Source organism: Nannospalax galili, unplaced genomic scaffold (genome assembly GCF_000622305.1).
Source record: "Nannospalax galili isolate Female #2095 unplaced genomic scaffold, S.galili_v1.0 scaffold388, whole genome shotgun sequence".
Classification (NCBI taxonomy): Eukaryota; Metazoa; Chordata; class Mammalia; order Rodentia; family Spalacidae; genus Nannospalax; species Nannospalax galili.
Window position 1 is genome coordinate 5,540,465 of NW_008360304.1, and position 24,496 is coordinate 5,564,960.

A 24,496-nucleotide genomic window follows, 5' to 3' on the forward strand; every position below is an offset into this window, starting at 1 on the left:
GGTAATGGCTGGGAGTACCGACAACACAGTGGACAGTAACAGGGATGACAGAGTATATGGGCTCCAGTATGTGGGAGGGGGAAGCTATGGGAGGATGCCATTTGGGAAGTGGGTATATAGATGAATAAGATTGTGTGGGATGTTCTGTATGATATACACAAAAAAAATCAATAAATTTTAAAAAAAGACTTAAAAAAATATAAAAATTGGCACACAAGACTTTAAGCATTTGTTATAAGCATTAGAAGACCAGAGGAAAAAATTATTTCACTTTGCTGAATATGTGGTTATGTTCCAAGAAATCAATAGGCTAATCAGAACTAATAATGTAATTTGGTTACATAGCTTGAGTTTTAAATCAGTGTAATGAAGTATGTAGCTTTTTTCTATTCTGTATTTGTAATAATAAGCTAATATTGGAAATAAGATAAATATTGTGGATAACAACATAATTATAAAATATTTAGAAAATGTTATTAGAAAAATTATGAAGTGAGTCATAAATTCTTATGAGGGGCATAAAATAAGATTTGAAAAAGTAAGAGTACATATAATGTTTTAGATTTTATTATTTTTAAAATTTGTGTGTGTGTCTATATAGTGTACGCCATGTGCATGAAGGGCCCTCAGAGGCCAGAAAAGAGCATCAGATTTCCTGCAGCTGGAGTTTTAGACAGCTGTAAGCTGCCTAATGTGGGTGCTGGGACCTGAACTTGGGTCCTCTGGAAGAGTAGCAGACACTCTTACCTCCAAAGCCATCTCTTCAGCCCTCATAATTGTTTTAGAATAAAAAAACAATGATTGTCAACAAAATCTTGCATAAACCCAAGACGATTTTCAATTAATTTGTCAAGTTTGTGTTTGAGTGTGTTGAAAGAGGGAGGGACTGGGGTTCATATAAAATATATGTATTATATATATGATCTATATATATAGCAAGTTCCAGGCTAGCTGGGACTATATGGAGATCCTATCTCAAAAAAACCCTTATTATGATAAAGAAAAATAGTCAAGAGATAATTATTGAGAACATCTGCCCTATTAGTTATTATTCTAGAGCTATAATCAAAATAAGACACAGATAAACTTCAGACTTTTAAAAAATATGAGAAAGAATTTGAGATTAGCATTAAAATCACATTGTGCATTATGATCAGTTTGTATACATGTTTCTCCATATTTAAAAAAAATGAATGAAGGGGGATGGAGAGATGGTTCAGTGGTTAAGAACACTGACTGTTCTTGCAGAAGACCTGGGTTCGAATCCAAGCACCCAAATGGCAGCTAACAGCCATCTGTAACTCCAGTTCCAGGGAATCTGACAGCCTCTTCTGACCTCCCATGACACGGGTGCACTTACCTATGTGCAGGCAATACATGCATACACACATAAAATACATGCATAAAATAAAAATAATAAATAAAAAATTTAAAAATGAATGAAATATATGAGCCATATACACCCACACCAAAAAAATGGTCCAAAGGAACTTGATATTCTATTAAAGTGTCAACACATTGTCCTTTAAATGTTCATTAGGAGTTTTTCTTATGCTTACTATACACCAGCTGTACAAATTGTGGCTCTCATACACGTCATGATTCACCTACTATATTTTGAATGGAAGGACGCAATGTTCTTTGTCACTACTCTCAGCACCAAATACCCTTAAGGGACCTAGGACTTTTCTACTCTAGTATTTACTGCTTCCAAAATACCTGAGCTTCTGGATTTCGTTTGGAATAACATAAATTTCATTGTAGGAAATATCAAGTTCCTCAAGGCAAGGTAGGCAAAATAACCTGAAATAAAAAGAGACAATTGCAAAAATGACTATTTATTACCACCGGGAATTAAACAAAAAATTAAATACTTTAGAAATTGGGTAGTAGTATAGAGAAATACTTTCCTAAGACCTTGAGGTTTTTTTATTTTTTATTTTTTTGTCTTTTTGAAGCAGGGTCTCCCTGTAGTCCCAGCTGTCCTGGAACTCACTATGTAGACCAGGCTGGCCTTGAACTCACAGAGATCTGCCTGCCTCTGCCTCCCAAGTGCTGGGACTACAGGCATGCGCCACCACGCCCGGCTGAGATTTATTTTATGTAGACTTGTTTTTCATTATAGGTGGTGTAATTACCACGAAAGTTTCTAAAACCTACCCTTCTAGCCATTAGGACTGCTTTGAAATATTTGGAATGGATAAAGCCTCATTTAACAGAAGATACCCGAGGAAACCTTATCATTTGGCTTCCTTACTCACTTCCCACCCACAATCTGGGTAGCTGGAAACAGCAGAACCACATCCCTTCACAGGTCCAAGGCCAGAAGTCCCAAATCTAGGTGTTGGAGTGGGGAGATCCTTCTGGGGGCTTCAAGTCGAATCCCTTGTGTGCCTCCTAGGGTTGCCTGCAGTCCTTGCCTTTCCTTGGTTTGTAGAAACGATATCTCAGTCTTAATGTGTTCTTTTTACAAGGACACCAGTCGTTCAATTCAAGGCCCATCCTAATTCAGTATGACTTCGTCTAATCAGGCTGCATTTACGTATTCTATTTCCATATAAGGTCATAGTCTGAGGTGTTTTTTTTTTAATGTGTATGAGTATTTTTCCTGCATCTATGTAAGTGCATTATGTGCATGCAGTGCCTGTAGAGACCAGAAAAGGGTGTTAGATCGCCTGGAACTGGAGTTACTGATGGTTGATAGCTGTGGGTGCTGGGAACCGAATCTGGGTTCTCTTCTAGAGCAGCAAGTGCTCTTAATTGCCGGACTGTCTCTTCAGCCCCACCTTCTGAGGTTTTACGTGGACATAGACTCGAGGAATGATGTTTAACCCAACTGCATTAAGACTTTGCTAGTGAAGTAACTTTGAGTTTCCTTTCCGTTAAGATAAGCACCCAAAGTAAGAACCGAAGAACATAATGGCTCTATGACACAGAATTGCATCCTCACAAGGGGCTATATACTTGCATGATTATTATCTAAGACACTGTGAGCACAAGATTTCACCACCTTCCCACTACACTAGTTCAGCATGAATGTAGAGGTCTTCATGATCTCACTCCTGACCTTTCCCTCCCCATCCCATATTCCAGTGTGACTCACCATTTATTTGCTAGAATTCTCTGATCTGACAGTTCTCACATATCTCCAAATGCCATAGGCCATCTCCTCTGTCCCTGCCTCCCACCCCAGCTTGCCTCTTTGGCCATTATTGTCTCCTATTTTAAATCTTAACTCAGAAAATATCTCTTGAGTGAACTCTTCCAGCTGGGTGAGCTGGCTCTTCTATGTCCATGCCTACCTTTCCTGGCATCTACTCCATTGCACAACTATGAGGCTCTGGAGGCCAGAAATTCTGACTGGTATTTCTATTGAATATTTCACTAAATAAATCAGAAATGAATGAACCCCAGTTAATCTAAAACCATTTGCTCCAAGAAAAACATAAGATAACTATTTTAAATTCCATAGTTACCTCAACTTCTTTTCAACTCTGTGAAGAACATGCTGATAAAGTCTACTCTGTTTTTCAATGCAAAATCATATTTTACTTTTTGCCTCACGAAGTGTCTTGAACTATTAATACTGACAAAGCAGCCTAGTTCCAAATGATTTTAGTCTTTCGGAATTTATCTGATCTATGTATAAGCAAAAGTGTCTACATAACCCCTGATACTATTCCACCAGCACCAAATCTATAGACTTTATTAGAATGTATAGAGCCTCCCTCCCTCTGTCCCTCCCTCTGTCCCTCCCTTCCTTTCTTGGTGGTACTAGGGATCAAATTTCAAGCCTTGCATGTATGCTATGCAAACACTCTACTACCACTGAACCACACCCTCAGCCCACATATTTGTAGGGATTTTAAACATTTATTTCATTGCTTTATTTATTAGCACATTATTGGGCAATCGCTGCTTAAACTAGAGCCTTGCTGATAGCTTGAAAATAGGCTAGCATTAATAATTCCATGTATTAGCCAGGCGTGGTGGTGGATGCCTTTAATCCCAGCACTTGGGAGGCAAAGGCAAGTGGATCTCTGTGAGTTCAAGGCCAGCCTGATCTACATAGGGAGTTCCAGGCCAGCTGGGGTTACGGGGAGACCCTGTTATAAAAAGACAAAATAATAAAATGATAATAATAATAATAATAATAATAATAACAATTCCATGTATTAACCATGATGACCACTGCCACAGAAATGGAAATGTAACTCACCAATAGCCTACTATATGTTATGGCAATTTAGAATGATCCTTTGCTATACCACTGTAAGCTTATTGCTTTCTATAGATTCTTTTTAAATGGAAGCTGTAAGATATCAAGTAACCTAGTCAAGTGAGTATGAAATACAAGATCCCTTTCTGTCAGATATGTGGGGGCAAAGAATTAATTTAAAAATTTTTATACTTATTTCATTTTTTAAGTTTTTATTGAAATTTTTGAAAATTTCATACATGATTTTACTTATCTTTTATTTTAATGTATATGAGTGTTTGCTTGCATGTAAGTGTACCACATGCATGCAATGCCCATAGAGGCCAGAAGAGAGCATCAGATCCCCTGGAATTGAAGTTACAGATGGTTGTTAGCTGCCATGTAGGTGCCGGAAACTGAACCCTGGTCATTTGCAAGAGCAGCCAGTGCTTTTAACTGCTGAGCCATCTCTCCAGCCTTAGATAAAGATTTCTTATCAATTCAGTTTAATTTATATTTCTCCTTACGTTTTATTATTTTTATTCATAGCCATAGACTATGTGTTTGTTGTCTGCATAACCTCCCTAGATCTTCAGTTCCATGAGGGAGAAGATCATGACCCCCTACTTTTTTAAACCAATTTAAGCATAACTCTTAGTAAATATTTATTTACTATTTTATTTACTATATTTATTTTATGTGTATGAGTGTATTGCCTGCATGTACGTAATTGAACCCATGTCATGCAGTGTCATGGAGGTCAGAAGAGGGCATCAGATCCCCTGGAACTGGAGTTTGGACTGCTGTTAGCTGCCATGTGGGTGTTGGGAACTGAACCTAGGTCCTCTTCAAAAGCAGCTAGTGCTCTTAACCACTGAGCCATCTCTCCAGTCCCAATAAATATTAATGAATATATTTTATGTGATGGAATTATTTCACTAAGTAGACACCTGGGATTATCATGACACTGTATTTAGTTTTATTTTATTTTTTTAAAATTCCTATTATTATTATTATTATTACTATTATTATTATTTTGAGATAAGGTCTCCTTGTAGCTCCAATTTATCTGGAACTCATTATTTAGGCCAGGCTGGCCTCGATCTCACAGAGACCCCACCTCTGCCTCTCAAGTGCTGGGATTAAGGGCATGTACTACACGGGGTGAGTCTTACTTTGTCTTTATTTATATGTACTTGTGTTTGTGTGAGTGTATGCCACATGTGTATGGGTGCCTGTAGAGACCAGAAGTGGGTGTCAGCTTCCCTGAGACTGGAGTTACAGGCAGTTGTGTGCCACTCAATTTGGGTGCTGGGCACTGAACTTGGGTCCTCTGGAAGAGCAGCCAGTGCTTTTGACCATTGAACCATCTGTCCAGCCCCGCCTTGACTTTTTTAACCTTGACTCTTCTATGCCTTATACTCTGTGTCTTACCAATACTGGATCTTGCAGATTTTACTTCAATTTCTCAACAACCTTCTCATTTTACAGTGCTCATTCCATTGCCCTGCTCCAAGTTCTCTTCCTCTCTTGCCTCAACTACTGTGATAGTCCCTAACTGGTCACCTTGAATTCTAGTTTGTCCCCTTATATCCATTCTTCACAATGCCAAGAAAGTGATCTAAAATAGAAATTCGGCTCTACCACACTCCTATAGAAAGCCCTGTGATGGCTGCTCATTGTATAAAGTATCACTCCTTCACCTTAGCTCACCAGGCCTCCATTTACCACTCCAGGCTCATTTCTCACTGCTTGGCTTTGCCTTGTAGACTTCAAAATTTAGCAAACAGTTTGCATTTCCTAGCCTACACTGTATATACTGCTTTGATTTCTGCTCATTCAAGGAACACCCATTCCATCATGGAACCACTATCCCTTGCTTGACTCGTGATGTGGCTAACTCAGCCACACTTACCATCCTCTCCTCCAGGGAGTCAGCTATGATCCTCCAGAATGGGTCACATTTCACCCATTCCAGTTCGCAAATCTTACAATGTACATCTCCATATATTTACTTGGGTAATTGTATTCCACCGTCTGCCTTCCTGATACAGCGAGCTCCAAAGCACCAGTTAGATATATGTACACAGCTGCTGAACTACAGGAGCCCGTACCGTTCACAGTGCGGCAGTGTAATTGCTTTGGACAGCAATAGCAAGCAAAGGACAAAGTGTAGCTGGAGCCAGAACTAATTCTAGTATGCTGTAGCTGTTCAGTTCCTTGAGTTTGACTCGGTTTTGTCAGCTAATGCTTCCTAAATCTTGCCACTCTACATCCAGTCTCTTTTGCTTAGAAAGCTAGAGTTCAGACAATTGTTTGATGAGGAATCCAACCCTCACCCTTTACCATGTCAGCGTTCTCTAGGGGAGCTGTCACGTAACGAACGTTTCCTTTCACATCAGAGGTTGAAATGACAACTAAGTCTCTGAAATCAATAAGGTTTTCCTATTATGTTCTTCATTTCTGAGTTCAATATGCTGTTATTCTATCCTTGGTATACATACACATCCAATGTTTTGTAATAAAAATAGAGCACTTTACTTTAAAATACTAATATTTTTATTTATTTTTGTCTTTTTTCTGACTCAACAGAACAAATGCATTTTATTTTATTTTTAATTTGTTTTTTTTTAATTTTTGTGTATTTTATACATAATATCTCAAAGAATCTTAATCATCTTTATACCCCTGTCCCACCAGCACCCTCCCACAGCCCCCCAACTGGAACCCATATACTCTTGATCTTCCTAAAACAAGAGACTCTAGAGAGGCTGCTTAGATGTCAGTGGATGGACTTGCACAAGGGAATGTCTGGGGACCCTGACTTGACACATTGTGCTTTAATATGGATGACAAGAGCATATTTTTGTCTTTTAAGACAGGGTCTCCCTATAGCCACAGCAGGCCTGGAACTCACTGTGTAGACCAGGCTGGCCTCATTCTCACAGAAATCTTCCTGCCTCTGCCTCCCAAGTGCTGCGATTAAAGGAGTGTACCACCATGCCTGGTGTTAGGAATATTAACATTTTTAAAGTATCTAAAACGCTTTATTGTAATCAATAGTTCATGTAATTTGATCAGTGTATATCAATGGAAAAAAAGTCAGCTCTTTATGATCAAATTTTAGTTGCCTTAGGATTTCCACATTTAAACTAACAGTTGTGATTCTTTAAAGTATGTAACTATGATTACAGATAATCTGGCATGAATTCCTATTTAGGTGATATATATCTGTATATGCACATAAATATACATATGCATGTAGTTATGTGTATATATGGTTATGTGTATTCATATTTACATATATATGCAACTTACATTCAGTTTGTTAAGTTCTAATTAAAAGAAGTATCTTGTTTGGGTATTTGGTTGAAGGTAACCCCTTCAGAGGATGGCATGATAAGAACAGGAGGTAGGACTTGGCTAGGCAGTTAGGGTAAAAAGATCCCAAATAAAAGTAGCCAGTTTCTTGGCTAAAAGTCAAAGTGTCCTTGGGCCTGTTAGCAACATACTGTGTTCCAAAGGCCAAAAATGTCAAAAGTATTTGGGAGCTTGTATCTAATCCTTAAAAGATTTTTTACCTCTTCAGAGGGAGGCGTGTTGGAGGGGAGGGAGTGGGCATGGATTTATGGGTTTGATCAAAACACCTTATATGCATGTATGAAATTCTCAACAAAGTTTTTGCAAAAGTTGAAAGAAAAAAGATAATAAAGATGATGCAGGGATAAGTTTAAAAACAATTGTATCAGCTTTGTAATAAAGGCTATCTCTATTGAGAAAATGGAATTGGTTTAAGGTTTTCATTAGGAGTTAAGGCACAGTTCCCATGTGGGAAGAAGTCCCTCTCTATGTACTCAAATATCAGCATTCTTATTAGGACTGAAAGACTCTTGGATATCACATAGGCCAGTCTCCTTAGTCTGCAGATTAGGAAACTGAAGACAAGAATGGTCAAATTAGTTTCTATAGATCATCAGGTAATTATCCTCAATAAAGTTTAATTCTGAGTTCAGTGCTTTTCTGCATCCAAAACCTATGCTTATGGGTGGGTGCAGGGTCTCACCTGAATTGCTGGTCTTCAGCTGTGTATTCAAAGACCCATACTAATTGCCCTCTATGTAGCTGGTAAAACTATTTTTAATGGCATATTAAGAAGCAAATCAGCTTATTGTAACAGAATGAGAATTCTTAAATAATCAACATGATTCTGGCTACTTTCAAAGGGGAAACTGATGCTTTACTAAAATATAATTTGCTTTCTGTGTTTATAATCCCAGGGGGTCAACCTTACCCAACAGGAAGGTCTCTAATCAAATTAAAGGCAATGCAGAAATTTCTAAGGCACTTAAGTTGTTCAATTTCAGAAGGAATTTCTTTGATGGGATTATTTCTCAGTTTCAGTATTTGTAGATTTTTAAGACAAAATATCTAGAGAATAGAAAACAGAAACAAACATGAATTGAATGAAAAGTACATATTTCTCATGTGTTACTTCTATATGATTTAAACTAACACAGTAAAATCAGTATAGAACACATGTTGGCTCAAATCATGTATCACAGTAAATGCTTCTAGAAAACCCTCTTTGGGAAAGGATACCAAGAAAGTATAATATTAGGTGATAAGGACAGGACAGAATGTAGGTTAAGAAAATGATACATCATGAAAGAGGATATAAAGCTATTTTTTTCTAGTTTGACCTCTCTCACAGTTTTTTTTTTCCTTTGTGGCAAATGAGTTCATAAAAGTAACTGATAAGGGAAGTGCAAAACCCTCAGCAAAGCTCCATGGCTTCAGAATGGCCATTCTGACTACAGAGAAGTTCACTGAGATGTCTGGAGTTTGGGACTGTGCAGGTATCTGAGTGGCTTTTTTTTTCTTTGCTTTTTTTAGACAGGGTCTCCCAGCTGGCCTGGAACTCACTATGTAGACCAGGCTGGCCTTGAACTCACAGAGATCTGCCTGCCTCTGCCCCCTGAGTGCTAGGATTACAGGTGTGCACCACCACACCCAGCTTTTTGAGTGTTTCTTAATCCAGCTCTGAGATGCTTTTATTTGTGAGTTCATTACAATACAAGGATTTTAGCAAAAAAGAAAACCCTCAAAACAAAGGACTGGGATTAATATGCATGATATGTTGAGACAGTGAAACTACTGTATTCTATGCCATTGACTCAAGAATGATCCTTTTTAGGTTAGAGAGATGACTCGGGGGTTAAGAGCATGGACTGCTCTTCCAGAGGACCAGAGTTCAGATCCCTGCACCTATGTCAGGTGGTTCATAGCCACCAATAAACTCCAGGGAATCTGATGCCAGGGTCTTCTGGCCTCCTCAAGTACCCACACATGCACATGCGCCCATGTGAACACACACATAAATTAAAAACAAAACAAAACCGAACATCTATACAGTTATAATGGCCATTTCTAAATAGGAAAAGTCATAAATTTTGATCAACTCATATTTAAAAAAATATTTTGTGTATGAATATATTGCCTACATGTATCTAAGTGCACCTGTGTCATGCAATGCCCGTGAAGATCAGAAGAAAGCATCAGATCCCCTGGAATGGGAGTCAAGGATGGTTAGGTGCCATGTAGGTGGTAGGAACTGAACCTGGGTCCTCTGGAAAAGCAGCCAGTACTCTTAACTACTGAGCCATCTCTCCAGCCCCTCAACTCACATTTTTATGTAAGGCCATCATGTAAAGATGAGGGAAGAGACATCTGCAGAACAGGAGGTTACGTGGAATTCACCTTCCTTCATCAGAGACATGTCAGGTATCAGGTTATTCCACTGTGATGTCATAGTAATTTCATGAAAATTTAAAATAGAATTAATCTATAAATTAATGTGGGAGTGTTACCAACTGAACAATATCGATATTTCAGATCCATGAAATTGGGGTGCTTTTTTATCTGTATATGTCTCCTTTAATTTCTTTCAGTATTGAATGTTCACAAGTTTTGTACTTTCGTTAAATCTACTTATGTTTTATTTTTCTTCATTCTGTTTTAAATGGAATTGTTCTCTCAATTTTCTTATCAAGATTTTTTTTGACAGTAGAAATGCCATTGATTTTTTTCTGTATTAAGTTTATACACTAGAACCTTTCAGAAATCATTCATGTGCTCTCATAGCATGCTGCTGGGCTTCTTAGTATATCTATGTGCAAGACCATGCCATCTACAACTGTTTGTTCTTCCTTTTATTTAAAAAAAATGCTTTAGGGGATGAGGGGATGGCTCAGCAGTTAAGAGCACTGCCTGTTCTTCAGAAGACCTGGGTTCAAATCCCAGCACCCACATGGAGGCTAACAACTGTCTGTAACTACAGTTCCAAGGGATCCGACACCCTCTTCTGTCCTCCAAGGGCATAACACTCATACACATAAAATAAAAATAAAGATAAAAAAATTTTAAACGCTTAATATAGTTTCAACATTTAAATAAAACTATGTAGATTTTTTTTGAGATAGAATATCTGTACACTTTGTGGAATAAATAAATTATAGTCATTCAATAGAGGCTTTTTCTTTACTAATCTCCTTGATTAATACTCCAGTGCAAGGCTGAACAGAAGTGGCAAAATACCTATTTTCACCTTGTTTCTCATCTAAGGAGGGGGATTTCATAGGACCTTTTTCAGGGTAAAGAAATCCCCTGCTATACATAAATGCTGAGCGGGAATTTCTTTTTTGTCATGAAAGAGTGCTGTACTTTTTACAGATGTATTTTACTATGTCTATTAAAGTAATTGTGTGTGGTTTTTTCCTTTTTGTATGTTAATATTACATTTAATTTTCTATGTTGAGCCAACCATGAATTCCTGAGATAAATCTCAGTTAGTCTCCCTTATATGTGGCTGAATTCAGTTTGATAGCATCTGGCTGAGGATTTTCATATCTATCCCCTTAGGATAATATTCTATAGTTATTTATTTATTCAATTTTTACCACAGCTTACTTTTGCTTTTAGGAAATTATTGGTTTAAAATAAGAAATATTCTCTCTTCTTGTTTTTTTTGGGGGGGAGAGGGAGTTTGTGAAAGATTGGTTTAATTCATCAGTGTTTCATAGAATTCATTCATGAAACCATCTAGACCTAAACATTCTGTGGGAAGCTTTAAAATTATTGTTTGATCGCTTTACTTGTTATAAATTCTGTTTTTCATTTTAGTCTACTCTTATATGTTTGTAGAAATACATAAGAATTGGTTAAAATAGTTATTTACAACATTCTCCTTAAAATCTACAATCTTCCCTTTTATTTCTGTGAGTAGTGACCTTTTCATTTTTATTTCAGTAGCTTGAATATTCTGTATTTTTTTCTTGGCCACTCTATGTAAGCTGTGTGAATTCTGTTGATCTTTTCAAACTGATAACTTTTGGCCTTGTTGGTTTTATTGCTATTGTTTTTCTGTTTTCTATTTTGCTAATTTCTGTACTAATTTGTATTATTTCCTTCCTTTTCCTCTTTTAGGTTTAGTTGTTTTTTTTCTAGTGTCTCAAGTTGAAAGGGTATTTTATTGATTTAAGACACTTCTCCTTTTTTAAAAATTAAAAAAAATTGTGCGTATTAGTGTATTGCCTGCACGTATGTAAGTAAGTGCACCTGTGGGTGCTGGGAATTGAACCTGGGTCCTCTGCAAGATCAGCCAGTGTTCTTAACCACTGAGCCATCTCTTCAACCCTGACATGTCTCCTTTTGAAAGGCATTTGCAGTTATGCATTTTTTCTAAGCACTGTTTTAGATGTAGCATATACATGTTGATGTTGTGTTTTCATCTTCGTTCATCCTAAAAATTCCCTAATTTCCCTTTTGATTTCTTCTTTGAATCCTTGGTTGCTTAGTTTCTACATATTAGTGAAATGTCAAATTTCTTTCAGTTCTTGGTTTCCCATTTCATTACATTTATAGTCAAAATAGTCTCTTGTGATTTTTCAGTGCTGTACTTTTTTATTTTTCTGACACAAAGTCTCACCATGTAGTCCAGTCAGGCCTTAAAGTAATGATCCTCCTGCATCAGCCTCTCCCATGCTGGTATTAAAGGCACATGTCACCACACTTGACTTCAATCTTTTCAAATAATAAGACTTCTATGGAAGCCTATGCCTGGCTATCCTATTCTAGCCTATGACTATTTAAACTTGTTACAACATTGCCTGGTCACTAATTTAAAAAAATATTGTATTAATTCTTTGAGCATTTTATACATACATACAATGCATTTTAATCCCATTCATCCATATTCTTCCCCCAACTCCCTCCAGATTCCTCCTGCACTCCCTACCCTACCCCATCCCAACTTCACATCCTCCTGTTTGGCTTTGTTTTTTTATAACCCACCAAGTCAAATTTGTGTTGCCTACAACTCAAAGTTGTGGGGTCAGCCATTGGTGTGTGGTTGACTTATCAAAGGCCACACTCTTAAGGAAAACTGACTCCCCCCGACAACCATCAACTGTCAATAGCTCCTCAGTTAGGGGTGGGGGCTCATGAGCCCCTCCCCCTTTCCCTGCTGGAATGTTGATTGGCTTGATCTTGTACAGGTCTTGTGCAGGCAACCACAGTTGTTGAAAGTTCATGAATGTAGTGCTCTTGTCATGCCCAGAAGACAATGTTGCCCCCTCACTTCCTTCACTCACTTGGTTTTTAAAGTTTCTGATTAGCACATATATAAGTTAATTTTAAAAGTTATTAAAAGTCAGAAGAAAAAAATCATTGTTACACATTGTACAACTATGAGAACATGTTTGAGAGTTTGACACAATGTGGTCTTTGACGTTTATGTCATGGGACTTTCTACATTTGCTTCAGTGAACTATCGTGTGTTTTGCCCATTTTTTCCACTGGATGTGATTGTAAATTTCTTAATTTCCCCTGCTGCTATACAGAAACACAGCTGATTTTTGTTGTTGTTGTTGTTGTTATTGATCTTGTCCACTCTAACTTTACTGAACGTACCTATTAGCTCTAGTGGCTTGGTTGTCAGTGTTGATCAGAACTCTAAAAGCCATAGTCGTAAATATTGAAATCCCAAAAGATTTCTACTACTTTTTCTTCAACATAAGTGAAGCCTTTTGGGATGCAGTCCAACATGTACTTCCTTTATAACATCCTCAGGATAACATGTCTACTTTTATTACAATAATAAATTGTAGCACTATAGATAGAACAATAAAGTGGACTCACTTCAGTGGGAAATTGGGTGAGATGATTAAATGATAAATTAAGATATATCAGTTGCAAAGCCACAGATGTTAAGTCTGGACATTGCAGAAGAAAGAATCCCTAAAAGAGTAACAAGAAATAAGATATTGATTACTAACAATCAAGTCTCTCTATGGGGTACAATGTTTGATTTTCTAACAGTAATACTACAACCTTACCAATAGGATTATAGTGTCAAAATTTTTCCAATCTGTTAAGAGAAAAATTATAACTCTATGTAATTTTAAAATGCATCATTCTGTGTGTGTGTGTGTGTGTGTGTGTGTATGTGTGTGTGTGTATATTCATGTGAGTATGGGCACACATGTAGAGGTCGAAGGACAACTCTGAGTGTCAGTCCTTGTCTTCCATCTTGAGAGAGAGGCTCTTCACATACACAAGGGTGGTGGCCCGCAAGCTTCCAAGGAGTCTTCTGTCTCTTCTTTCCACCTGGTAGGAGCACTAGGATTACATACATATGCTACCATACCCAGCTGTATGGAGGTTCTGGGGGCACAAACTCAGATCCTCATGCTTGCATGGCAGGCACTTTATCCACTAAACATCTCCCCAGTCTGCACTGTCCTTATTTTAAGTCAAGTCAAGCATATTTTTGTATTTCTAAGGATAATTTTATTCAATGAACAACCATGTGTTTTTCCCATTTTTTTTCTATTGGATGTGATTGTAAATTTCTTATTTTCTTTTGCTGATGTACATAAACACAACTGATTTTTTGGCATATTGATTTTATTCACTCTAACTTTATTGAACTTATTAGCACTAGTAGCTTTGTTGTCAATGTTGATCATAATTCTAAAAGCCATAATCCCAAATGTTAAATCGCCCCCCACCCCAGAAATCACATTGCAATCTTAAAATATTAAAGTCCTGTTGAAACCCAGAGAGCTGAAATCCCCAAACTCACTCCCACTGGGGGAAAAACCCAAAGCTACCTAAGAGGGACAGAAGGCCAAGTTCTTGGTAAGGTATTAATGCATGTGAATGTTATACACTGGCAGCTGCCAAATTAGCCAACTCTGTGCTTCTTCTAAGATGCTCTTTGTCTACATGTAAAAAGAAGTTGACAAGCTAGTGACGTTCTGAGCTCAGGATGCTTTGCTGATGCAGGTGCTCCTCCAGGGCTACAAAATGCATTATACAGTCCATTAGAGCTACTCTTGAGTAAGGATGTGACTGTCAGAGATAATAAATTCTTTAATTCCTATTAAATCTGCATACTTCACTCTGGCTAATGTGTGACACTGTAAAAACCCTATCTCCTTCTTCCTCTCCATCCTCCCCTTTTCTCTTCTTCCTTTTCTTTTTCTTCTTTTTTTTTTTTTTTTTTTTTTTTTGTCTTTTTGAGACAGGGTCTCCCTGTAGCCCCAGCTGTCCTGGAACTCACTATGTAGACCAGGCTGGCCTCGAACACAATGAGATCTGCCTGCCTTTGCCTCCCAAATGCTGGGGTTAAAGGCATGCACCACCACGTCCGGCCTTTTCTTTCTTTTGAAAGATAAAATATATAGATTTTTAAGACCAAAGAGGTCTGGGAAACTGGGGATAGGTCACTTGGTAGAGTACTTGCTTATCTCACATGAAATATGCCATTCTCAGTACCATGTAAGTCAGGCATGGTGGAACATGCCTATAATGCTAGCACTCTGGAGGCAGAAGCAGGAGGATCAGGAGTCATACTCAGCTACATAGTGAGTTCAAAGTGAGCCTGGGATATGTGAGAACATAGCTCAAACAAACAATTCTGGGTCCAAACACAAGCTCTGTCACTATTTCCTGTGTGGTCATATAAATTACTTTCTTTAGCCTCTGTTTCCATCTATAAATAAAGACTATAATACCTGTTTTGCAGAGTTGTAATTTACAGGAGTGGCATTGACTTGGAACATTGTGTGTGCTTAATGAATGGCAACCAACATTCTTGTGATTCATCTGCTGGGCTTGTATTCAGTGCAAAGCCAGCCTCAAACTACACTTGACACAAGCTCTAAAGGTAACTTAAAAACATGAAGGATCTGAATCTCACTTCTGATCAGGCTTAAAAAAAAAAAAAAACACAATAATTTCTTTGGATCTGAGTCTCCTTTTAAACTTAGTTGGTAAACCAAAGGGAAACAAGGACAGATCATCTCTAAACTTTAGAGATGCAATATGAATGTGTCCTGAAGAGTTTCTGTTACAATAAGAGCGACTCCTTCAATCACATGAAGGCTGACCTATATTGAGAAACTGAAGGTAAAAGTTATTGATAACATCAGAGGAGGGATCTAGCATACCTTGAGACTGAGTGCGTTCCTCCCATAGATTTGGCAGATTATTATGGCCAGGGAGGTCATTGCCGTTATTGTTTCATAGTGTGTGGCTGCAACAGTCTTAAAACCTTCACCACGCAAAACATGTGCATCTGGGTCTAGTCTTCTCATTCTAATTAAAGCTAAATAAAGCAAAACTGAATGTGAAACAAGTGTATTATGGCTTAGAAGAAAGTTACTAAAGGGATTGCTACACACATGCACGCATACCTAACAGAGAATTATCTTACCTTTTTTTGTTCTTTTTAAAACTATTATATAGTACAGTCATCTTCCAAACATAAAACTATGGGCTTGCTCATAGATTTCCACCATTCAATGTAGATCCTGTCTCTGTGTTTTGGTACTATGTGTAAAGATAATTTAAAAAATTTCCACTCTGAAGTAAATAAGCAACTTTTTAGTGGACAAAATTATCAAAGTACATCATAAACTTGTAGCTCGGGTACCATCTCCCAAGGGGCATCTTTACTTTCTTCCTAAGATCACCTTGCTGTGTAGCTCAAATGCCTGTGCAAGTTAACGCTTGCCTCTGTTGGTAGATTCCATACAGAGAAAGAAAACAGCAAACCAATCGGCAGTTAGCCAACAGTGACATTAAAGTTACTTTGTTATGTTTGTGTGGGTTTTACTTTCTATCAAATATGGTCTATGCAAGAATACATCAAATTGGGCTAGAAATAATCTTGAAATTTTATGAAATATAGTTTACATCTGCAACTCTTCTTGTGCTGTTACTTGCAGAGACACATTTCACAATCTCAATAATTTCTTCAGTAAGAGGAAAGGAAAACTCCCAGAACAACCACAGCAAAGGTGTGCAGTTTTTCATTTCTAAAATGGTCTGTGCCCACTGTGAACCAATCAAGGTGAAAGTTAATCACAAAACTGAGAAAGGTGCAAAATGTAATATAGAGACACCTGGTCCCTGGAGGTCCATCAGAGGGACAGTGAGTTTAGATACAGGTCTGTGGCCTGCGATCTGCTCACCAACCCTCAGGGTCTAAAAGCTACACAGGGGTGTTTGAATGGAAAGAGGAAGTGATTAGAAAGTCCTTGATAGATCTCTCAAGGATCAATCTTGGTAAGACTTGTCAGAGAATTTCTAATATGCCTCCTTTCTCTTTCTAGAGAACTGCATCCTTCGTCATAAGGGTCACTGGGCTGTATTAAGGCTTACAATGTGGAGGGAACCCAAAAGGGAATTTATGTCACAGTGATACAAAACAACGGGGAGGAATGGTGAGCTCACAAAGTCTTGTGATACACAGCCGTTAAAATGGTAATGCTATTTCTTTCTGCTCTAGAATTTCGGCTGTAAATTAAATTTGTTTAATATTTATTTATTTATTTATTTATTTATTTACTTATTTATTCATGCGTGTGCACATGCATATGTGTGTGTGCCACTGCAGGAGCCTATGGAGGTCACAGGGAAACTTGCAGGAGCCATTTCTTTCCTTCCACCATTTGAGTCTCCAAGATCAAAGTCAGGTTGTCAGGGTTGGCGGCAAGCACTTTACCACTGAGCCATCTTGACAGCCATGACTCTCATTTATTAAAACAAAACTTTCAGGTCAGGTCTACCTGGTGATGCAAGTCTTTAATCCCAGCACTGGGGAGGCAGAGGCAGGCAGATCTCTACGAGATCGAGCCCAGCCTATTCTCTGTAGTGAATTCCAGGCCATTTGGGGCTACTGGGAGACCCTGTCTCAAAATAAACAAACAAACAAACAAACATTTCAGTTCTCTGATGAAATTCTTCAACCTTTTAGTTTCTTGGATATAGTATTTTTAAATTCTGTTTGGAACTCCAACATCTGTGTTAATTGCAGGAATATTTCTCTACGGTTTCTTTCTACTAGTTTTCACATATTTTACTGCCCCCCCCTTCTAAAAAAAAGATTTTTGATTTGTTTCCTTTTGTTTGGAAATAATGCCTTATTATATAGTCTAGACTGGCCTAAACCTCACTGTGTAGCCTAGGCTGGCTGTAAACTCTTCAATCTTCCTACTTCAGCCTTATGGGTGCTCATGTTTTGAGCTATTTTAACTTAATGCTAGGCCTTGTGGAAGAACAATTTTAAGGAAACTGAATAATTTGGAGGAGTGCTAGGCTTTAATTAGAAATCATCTCTTTGATGTATCCAGAGTTGGGCTTGAGCTTTGTTAGGACTAGTGTTTTTCAGAGACCTGTTGGGGATTTTCTAATCGCTCCTTCTTTTGCCTAGATCATCGTCTTCTTCCTAAGGTATGGCCGCCTGGGTCTTCAGCTGAACGCAGGTGTATTCATAAAGGCCCCCAGCCCTTTGGCAGAGCTTAAACTCCACTTCCTGCTGTCTTATGCAGCTATCAAAATCTGTGCCTGATTCCTTGGCTTCTTCCCTGATGTCTTCATTCTTTCCTCTCCTATATTTCCCTCCTGGAGTTCCCAACTGTCCCCAAGCCTCTGAAGCCTGCCTGCCCTCTCCCAAAACCACCAAAACTACCACTTCTCCTTGGACCGTGCTCTCACATATGCCCACCGGTCCAAAAAAACCAAGGTCAAGATCAACTGGCATGTGATTCCCTTGGTTCAGAGATTGTGGCCACTCGAGTGCATCGGTTACTTCCAATGCTTTTAGCAGCTATTTTATGCACATTTTGACAGATTTAACAGTTGATTTTGGCAAGAACATAAGTCCAATAGAAGTTACTTGATCATAGTTAAAATCAGAACTTCCTGAGTTGCTTGAACATCTGTGTCTGACAATTCTAATACTATTTGTGCTAGTTTTCATTCACTCTGTTTTTCTAGGCTTATAATTATTTGCCACATATTTTGCTCATGAGATGGTAGGTAGAGATGAATGGGAGGTCTAGAATGGGGTAATTATTTTTTTTGAGACCGTGTCTTTTAACCTGGAACTTAGCCTAGAATGCACTGTGTAGCCCAGGCTGGCCTTGAATTTTCAATCCTCCTGTCTCCTAAGTGCTGGGATTACAGATGTGTGCTACCACTACTGCCAGCAAAATGATGTAGTCTTTCCTTAAAGATAATTTTTCCTTTATTTCATCTAGATGACTAAGGTCTAGACACTTAGGATGGTTCCTGGCATGTGGCGATACATTGACTCTTCTATCTGCCCCATCCAGTTTGAGATCACTTCAGATTCTCAACATCAATACAACATCTTGCTCATAGTCAATGAGTAAGAAGTAATTTTTGAGTAAATGGCTTAAGTACCTAAGAATGAGATGGGACAGATGTGTGCATCACCCATACACATAAACACAAAATCACATATATGCGCACTGAGAGCTAATAATCTTATCATTTCTAAAAGAATGGTATAAACCCAGTACTTACTGTCAGATCTTGGGGCCATTTCTATCTTTCCATTTTCTGCTATGCTTTCTAGATAAAAAACAAAAAAGGGACAACTTTTGGACACATTTGAAAATTCATCTGAGGGTGGTTGAGTGCGTTATAACTGACAGCATCCATCAGCATTGTCTCCCTACTTCCACTCACCTGGACCACCTTCTAAATCATTGTTCATATCCACTTCTCCCTTTAGAAGACTGATGCCCTTGGTAACGCACGAAGGGGACACTGTCTCACAGATTCTTTTGTAGTTCTTTCTCTGAGCCTTTGGATTTCCTTATCAACTCCCACCAGTACCATCTGCATACAGTACCCAGTTTGGCACAGACACATCTATAAGGTCAGGCTTCTTGTTATTATTCCCAGGCTCAGGCACTAAATGTAAACTTAAAAGGTGGTTCTATCGCTCTACCCTAAACCCCACTGGGTGAGGGGGGGGCATTCTGTTGTAGTTTTTTCTCTCCCTTTTTTTCTAATTGACCCCACTATTATAGACCATGTTCTGACTGTATTTACCTAGTGCGGTCTGTCTTTGAGGTTTTCTGGGTAAAACTGGTGTTGGTAGGGAACGGATTTCTGGAAGTTTAGCAATGTTCAGTACCACTTTACTAAGACTTGCGAAGTTGTATATAGGACGTTCAGACCACCGTGCTTCCCGTACTGTAGATGTGCTACTAGGTATGGGGCTTATCAGTGTCCCACTTACATCTCTCGGAAGATAAGGGCCCTCTTGAGTATAGTCTGGAGTCTTTGGTAAAGGATGACTCTCAGGACTTGCTGTTGGATATTTAGAAGCAATAATCCTAGAGTAAGAAGAAGGTGCTGGTTGGATAAACTGTGAGGAAAGACTGAAAATGTTGCCGAATCTTTTGCCAGTGAAAACATTTTCTCCTTTAGGTCCCTTTTCCTTGGACTTTTTTGATTTTCTTATTTGGCTGAGTTTTTTCCTAAAAACTCGAGAAGAAGCAGACTGACAACTTGGAATAAACATGGAGCTAGCAGCACTGTGTGGAATGGTCGAGTCAACATGGTGAGCAGTATGCCCACGGGATAAAACACTAAACACTCTTTCTGGTACATTGTGATCAAGAAAGACGCTTTGAATACTGATCGGTCTTCGTGACTGAGAAACACTTCTATCACTTTTCATTTGAGTGGTTTCATCTTCAGACAGCTTTACACGGGACTCCGCAGCTGCATCAGTTGTGGCTAAACAAAATAAAGGGGAGGAAGAGCAAAATTAGACTACATTTCTCAAGACAGCCAAACAAAGCTGCTAACGGCCTTGCAGTCATCATTTTCCATGCCTCATTCACCTGCTGAAAATATACCAAGCTGTCTGTCAAGTGGGTGGGAATAAATTCTGTGCAAACAACTGAGAAGTAAAATGTCTAAACTAGACTCCGAAAAGGTAGAGAACTACTCTTGGAAAACAGAATTCATGGAAAAAAGGACAGGGTGTAAAGAGAGATTTGGGGGCAGTTGTCACTAAAACTGTGGCAATATAAATGGATAAAATAATTTTGATGAAGTCTGACTTTCTGGTATTAGCTTTCCCTATTTGAGTAAAGAGTGACATTTCTTTTTAATGTCAAATGAAAAAAATTAAAGTCTTTTGGACATAATAACATTCTGGTATTAAGTGGACAATGCCACAAGTTTATTTCTCCAATTAGAATTCTTGTCTCTTAGGTCCAGAAATCCACCAAGCCTGCATTCTTGGGCCCTCACTACATTGGATGTGCCTTTACTTTCCTATGTGACAAAATGTCAAATGAATCTTTCCGTTGTCTCGACTGAATGTAATGAATAGTGACAGTGCTTCATCCCAATGAGGAGGGAACAGATTCATTAGGTCAAAATTTGCAATGACACTGGTCATCAAGTCCTTCATCCCTGGTTTCTCACCTACCTATTGGTTATATGTAAGACATGACTAGAGATGGAGCTGGATTCAGAGAGAGGAATTCTGGATAGAGCTACTGGAGTTCTCCTTGGTTCTCCAATCTCCTTTCCCTCTTGGTGGCTGGAGGGCAGATGAATTTTCCCATTTTGACCAACTAAGGGGGATCTGCAGAAAACCATTCATGGGGAACTCCTAGGAGTGTATGCTGAAGGGGAAACTAGCATCTCCCAGGCCCCTAAAGACCTCCTCTGCTGATACAGAGCAGCAAAAAGTATCAGCATACCCTGAGCGGCTATCCAACTTCAGTAAGATTTTTAAAAAATCCTTGAAGCAACTTGACTTGTAAGGCCTTCGCATTTCAGGAGGCCCGAGATTGAGGCCAAATTCTCACCTTAACTCATAACTCCTTAACACCTGAATTCTTCTAACTTCTTAACTCTCCTAGCCTCGCCTATGGGAGAGCCAGAATCTGTTAGAGGAGTTTGAAGAAAGAGAAGCAAAGGAACAAGGTGAAAGCTCACAGTGCCCCTTTTTCTCAGCTTGCAAAGAAATTAGCAGGTCTAGGTAGGGCTGCGAGAAGAGACGATTTGGCTGTATGTTAGATGAACATATTTATACTGAACTAGATTTTAAGGTCTGAAAATGAGTCACGGTTAAGAGATAAATGTGAGTAAAAATATCTTTGGGAGAGAGCTAGGTGCTGCATGAGTCAAAAGGGCAATAGTAAGATAAGAAAAAACATCTTTGCTTCCTGCTTGCTTGGAGTTAATCAAAGCAAGCTCATTCTGCAAAACATTACTCCAGTTACTGATCTCCACTTTCATTTCTGCTCTTTCACATTAAAACAAAACACAAATTCAGTCAACACTTTGACAATCTCCAGAATTGAGGTCATTTACTCTTGGCTTGACTTCACCTCTCAGTTGAACTGTTTGTTGCTTCACTTTATTCTGCAACTTTTGAAAAATTAAACTAATAAGCAAGGACCTCAGAAAAGGGAGCAGAAAGATTGTAAGAGCCAGAGGTGGTAGATGAATGTAAGGAAACAGTGCTTTCTGGACACAACGGGGCGATTGTACATATGAAACCACAGTGCTTACATGCACAAGACGCATGCAAGCCCAAGCCCGACATAATCCAAGCATGGAGTGGGGAGGTGGGCGTGATGTCCCAGCCCCAGCTGAAGAGCCATTGACAACTGATAATGGCTGGGAGAGGGAGAGTCCGTTTTCTTTAGGATGTAACAATGGTAAGTTCACCACACTCCAGGAGACGGACTCACACCCAAGGGTATTTGAGGACCCCAAATCGTACCTCAAAATGAACTTTAAAAAAAAAGAGAGAGAATGTGAAATGGGGGTGGTGGGAAGTAGGGATGAATTTGAGAGAAGGGGTTCAATATGATCAAAATAAACTATATGAAATTCTCAAAGAACCAATAAAATATTTAAAAATTAAGCTAATACTTTAAGAACAGTTTTAAATAAAAATATGAATATTAAGTATAAATCAAGCAGGATAATATAGCTACTAAATGTCGTAGTTTTCTTGTTGCTTGAAATGATACCTTGGCAAATTCAACTTAAGAGTTTATTTTGGCTCACGGTTCAAGGGGATAGTCTATCCAAGGGGAAGTCATGGTGGCAGGAGCCTGAAGTGGCTGGGCACAATGCTTCCACAGTCTGGAAGCTGAGGGAGACAAATGCTTCTGCTCAGCTAGCTGTCCCCTATATGCAGTCCAGGAGCCAAGCCTAGGGAAGGTGCGGTCCGCTTTTAGGGTGGGTCTTCTCATTTCAATTGCCTTATCAAGATATTCCCTCACAGCATTCCCAGAGGCTCACCTCCTTGATTCTGTCAAATTGGCAATACTGGGCCTGTGAGACGGCTCAAAGGGTAAAGGCACTTGACACAAAACCCAGACGACCTAGGTTTGATCTCTAGAACCATGTAAAAGTGGAAGTAAAGAACCAATCCCACAAAGCTGTCCTCTGACTTCCACATGCATGCTGTGGCATGTGTGTCCCTCCATCCCTGACACTGATAATAAATTAAAAAAATTAAATGTTGGCACTATTAACCATCACACTATATATTCTTCTCCCAGGACATAGTTTCACCTGTTAGCATTGTATAATTATTACAATTAAGGAACCAATGTTGATATGTTACAAATGAAGCCCACAGTTTACCTTAGGGTTCAGTCTTCTGCATAGTTCCGTGGATTTTGATAAACGTATAATGTCACTCACCTACTATTACAGTATTGTACAAACTTTTCACTATTCCAATCACCTGTTCTTTACCCTGTCATTCCTCACACCCCTCAATCCAGCAGCCACTGACCAATCTTTTGCCTGTCTCTATTGTTTCACCTTTTCCAAAATGTCCTATTGTTAGAATTAACCTTAACTCGGCCTGGCTTCTTTACTTAGTCACATACAGGTAGATTTTTCCATGTCTTTCCAGAGTTTGATAACTCACTTATTTTTATTTTATTTTTAGTGTTCAATACTTTTCCACAACTTGTTTGTAATAAAGTTTATCCATTCACCTATTAAACTGCCTCCTGTGTGGGGAAAATTATGAATAAAATGATATAAGCATGAATGTGTATGGGTTTGTGTATACTTAACGTTTTTAATCTCAATTGGATAAATACCTAGGAGTATGCCTGCTGCACGATTCATGAGTGTGCTTAGCTTTTACAAAACTGCAACCATCTTTGACAGTGACTGCACGTCTTGCTTTCTCACCAGCCTTCCCACCCTCAACAAACAAACATATCTGCTGGTCTTCTCCAGAAGCTGATGCTGCCTAGGTTTGGGATTTTAGCCTTTGTAATAGCTCTGCTAAGATATCAAATTGTTATTTTCACTCTAGTAACATGATGCTGACCATCTTTGCATGTGCTCATTTATCCTCTAGATGCCTTCTCTGGTGAGGTGTCTGTTCAAGGCCTTTTGCTCATTTTAAAAGTTGGATTGCTGTTTTTTTTTGTTGGGATTGGGAATTATTTGTCTATTTTGTAGACAAGTCATTTATCAGCTATCTACTCTGAAAAGCACTTCCTCCCAGTCAGGGCTGGCTTCTTAATATTTTAGCCATGTGTTTCACATAGCCCAAGTTTAATTTTAATGAAGTTCAGCTTAATAACTTTTTAATTGTTTTAGTGTTGTATCTAAGTTATTACCAAACCCAGTCACCTAAATTATGTATTATGTGATAGTCTAGAACTTTTATACTTTTGCTTTTACATTTTCAGTCTATTGTTCATTTCATGTTAATTCTTTTAAGTTATTAGGTCCAATGTATTTTTATAAGGAATATATTTTATTTATAATAAACTATAAATATTGAAGTTCTGAAGAAACTGGTTTAATATTGAAATCTTTAGTAAGAGGAAGGACGCAATTATTTTGGGATCTGGCAGCCATTCCTGGAAAACTATAGGTATCTATTTCTCAGAACACAGTGTTTGA

At 38.4% G+C, this 24,496-nt stretch overlaps 1 protein-coding gene across 1 annotated transcript in view; it reads right to left on the reverse strand.

Moving 5' to 3' along the window:
• Nucleotides 1-22,151, reverse strand: part of Lrrc63 (leucine rich repeat containing 63) — a 27,679-nt gene extending 5,528 nt beyond the window's left edge. The window contains exons 1-6 of the mRNA XM_008824411.1: nt 22,118-22,151; nt 19,628-20,320; nt 15,709-15,866; nt 13,394-13,492; nt 8,490-8,626; nt 1,720-1,803 (exon numbers count right to left, since the gene is read on the reverse strand). Coding sequence (XP_008822633.1) covers nt 1,720-1,803; nt 8,490-8,626; nt 13,394-13,492; nt 15,709-15,866; nt 19,628-20,320; nt 22,118-22,151 — 1,205 coding nt within the window. The remainder of the gene's footprint in view (nt 1-1,719; nt 1,804-8,489; nt 8,627-13,393; nt 13,493-15,708; nt 15,867-19,627; nt 20,321-22,117) is intronic.
• Between the last annotated feature and the right edge of the window lie 2,345 nt (nt 22,152-24,496).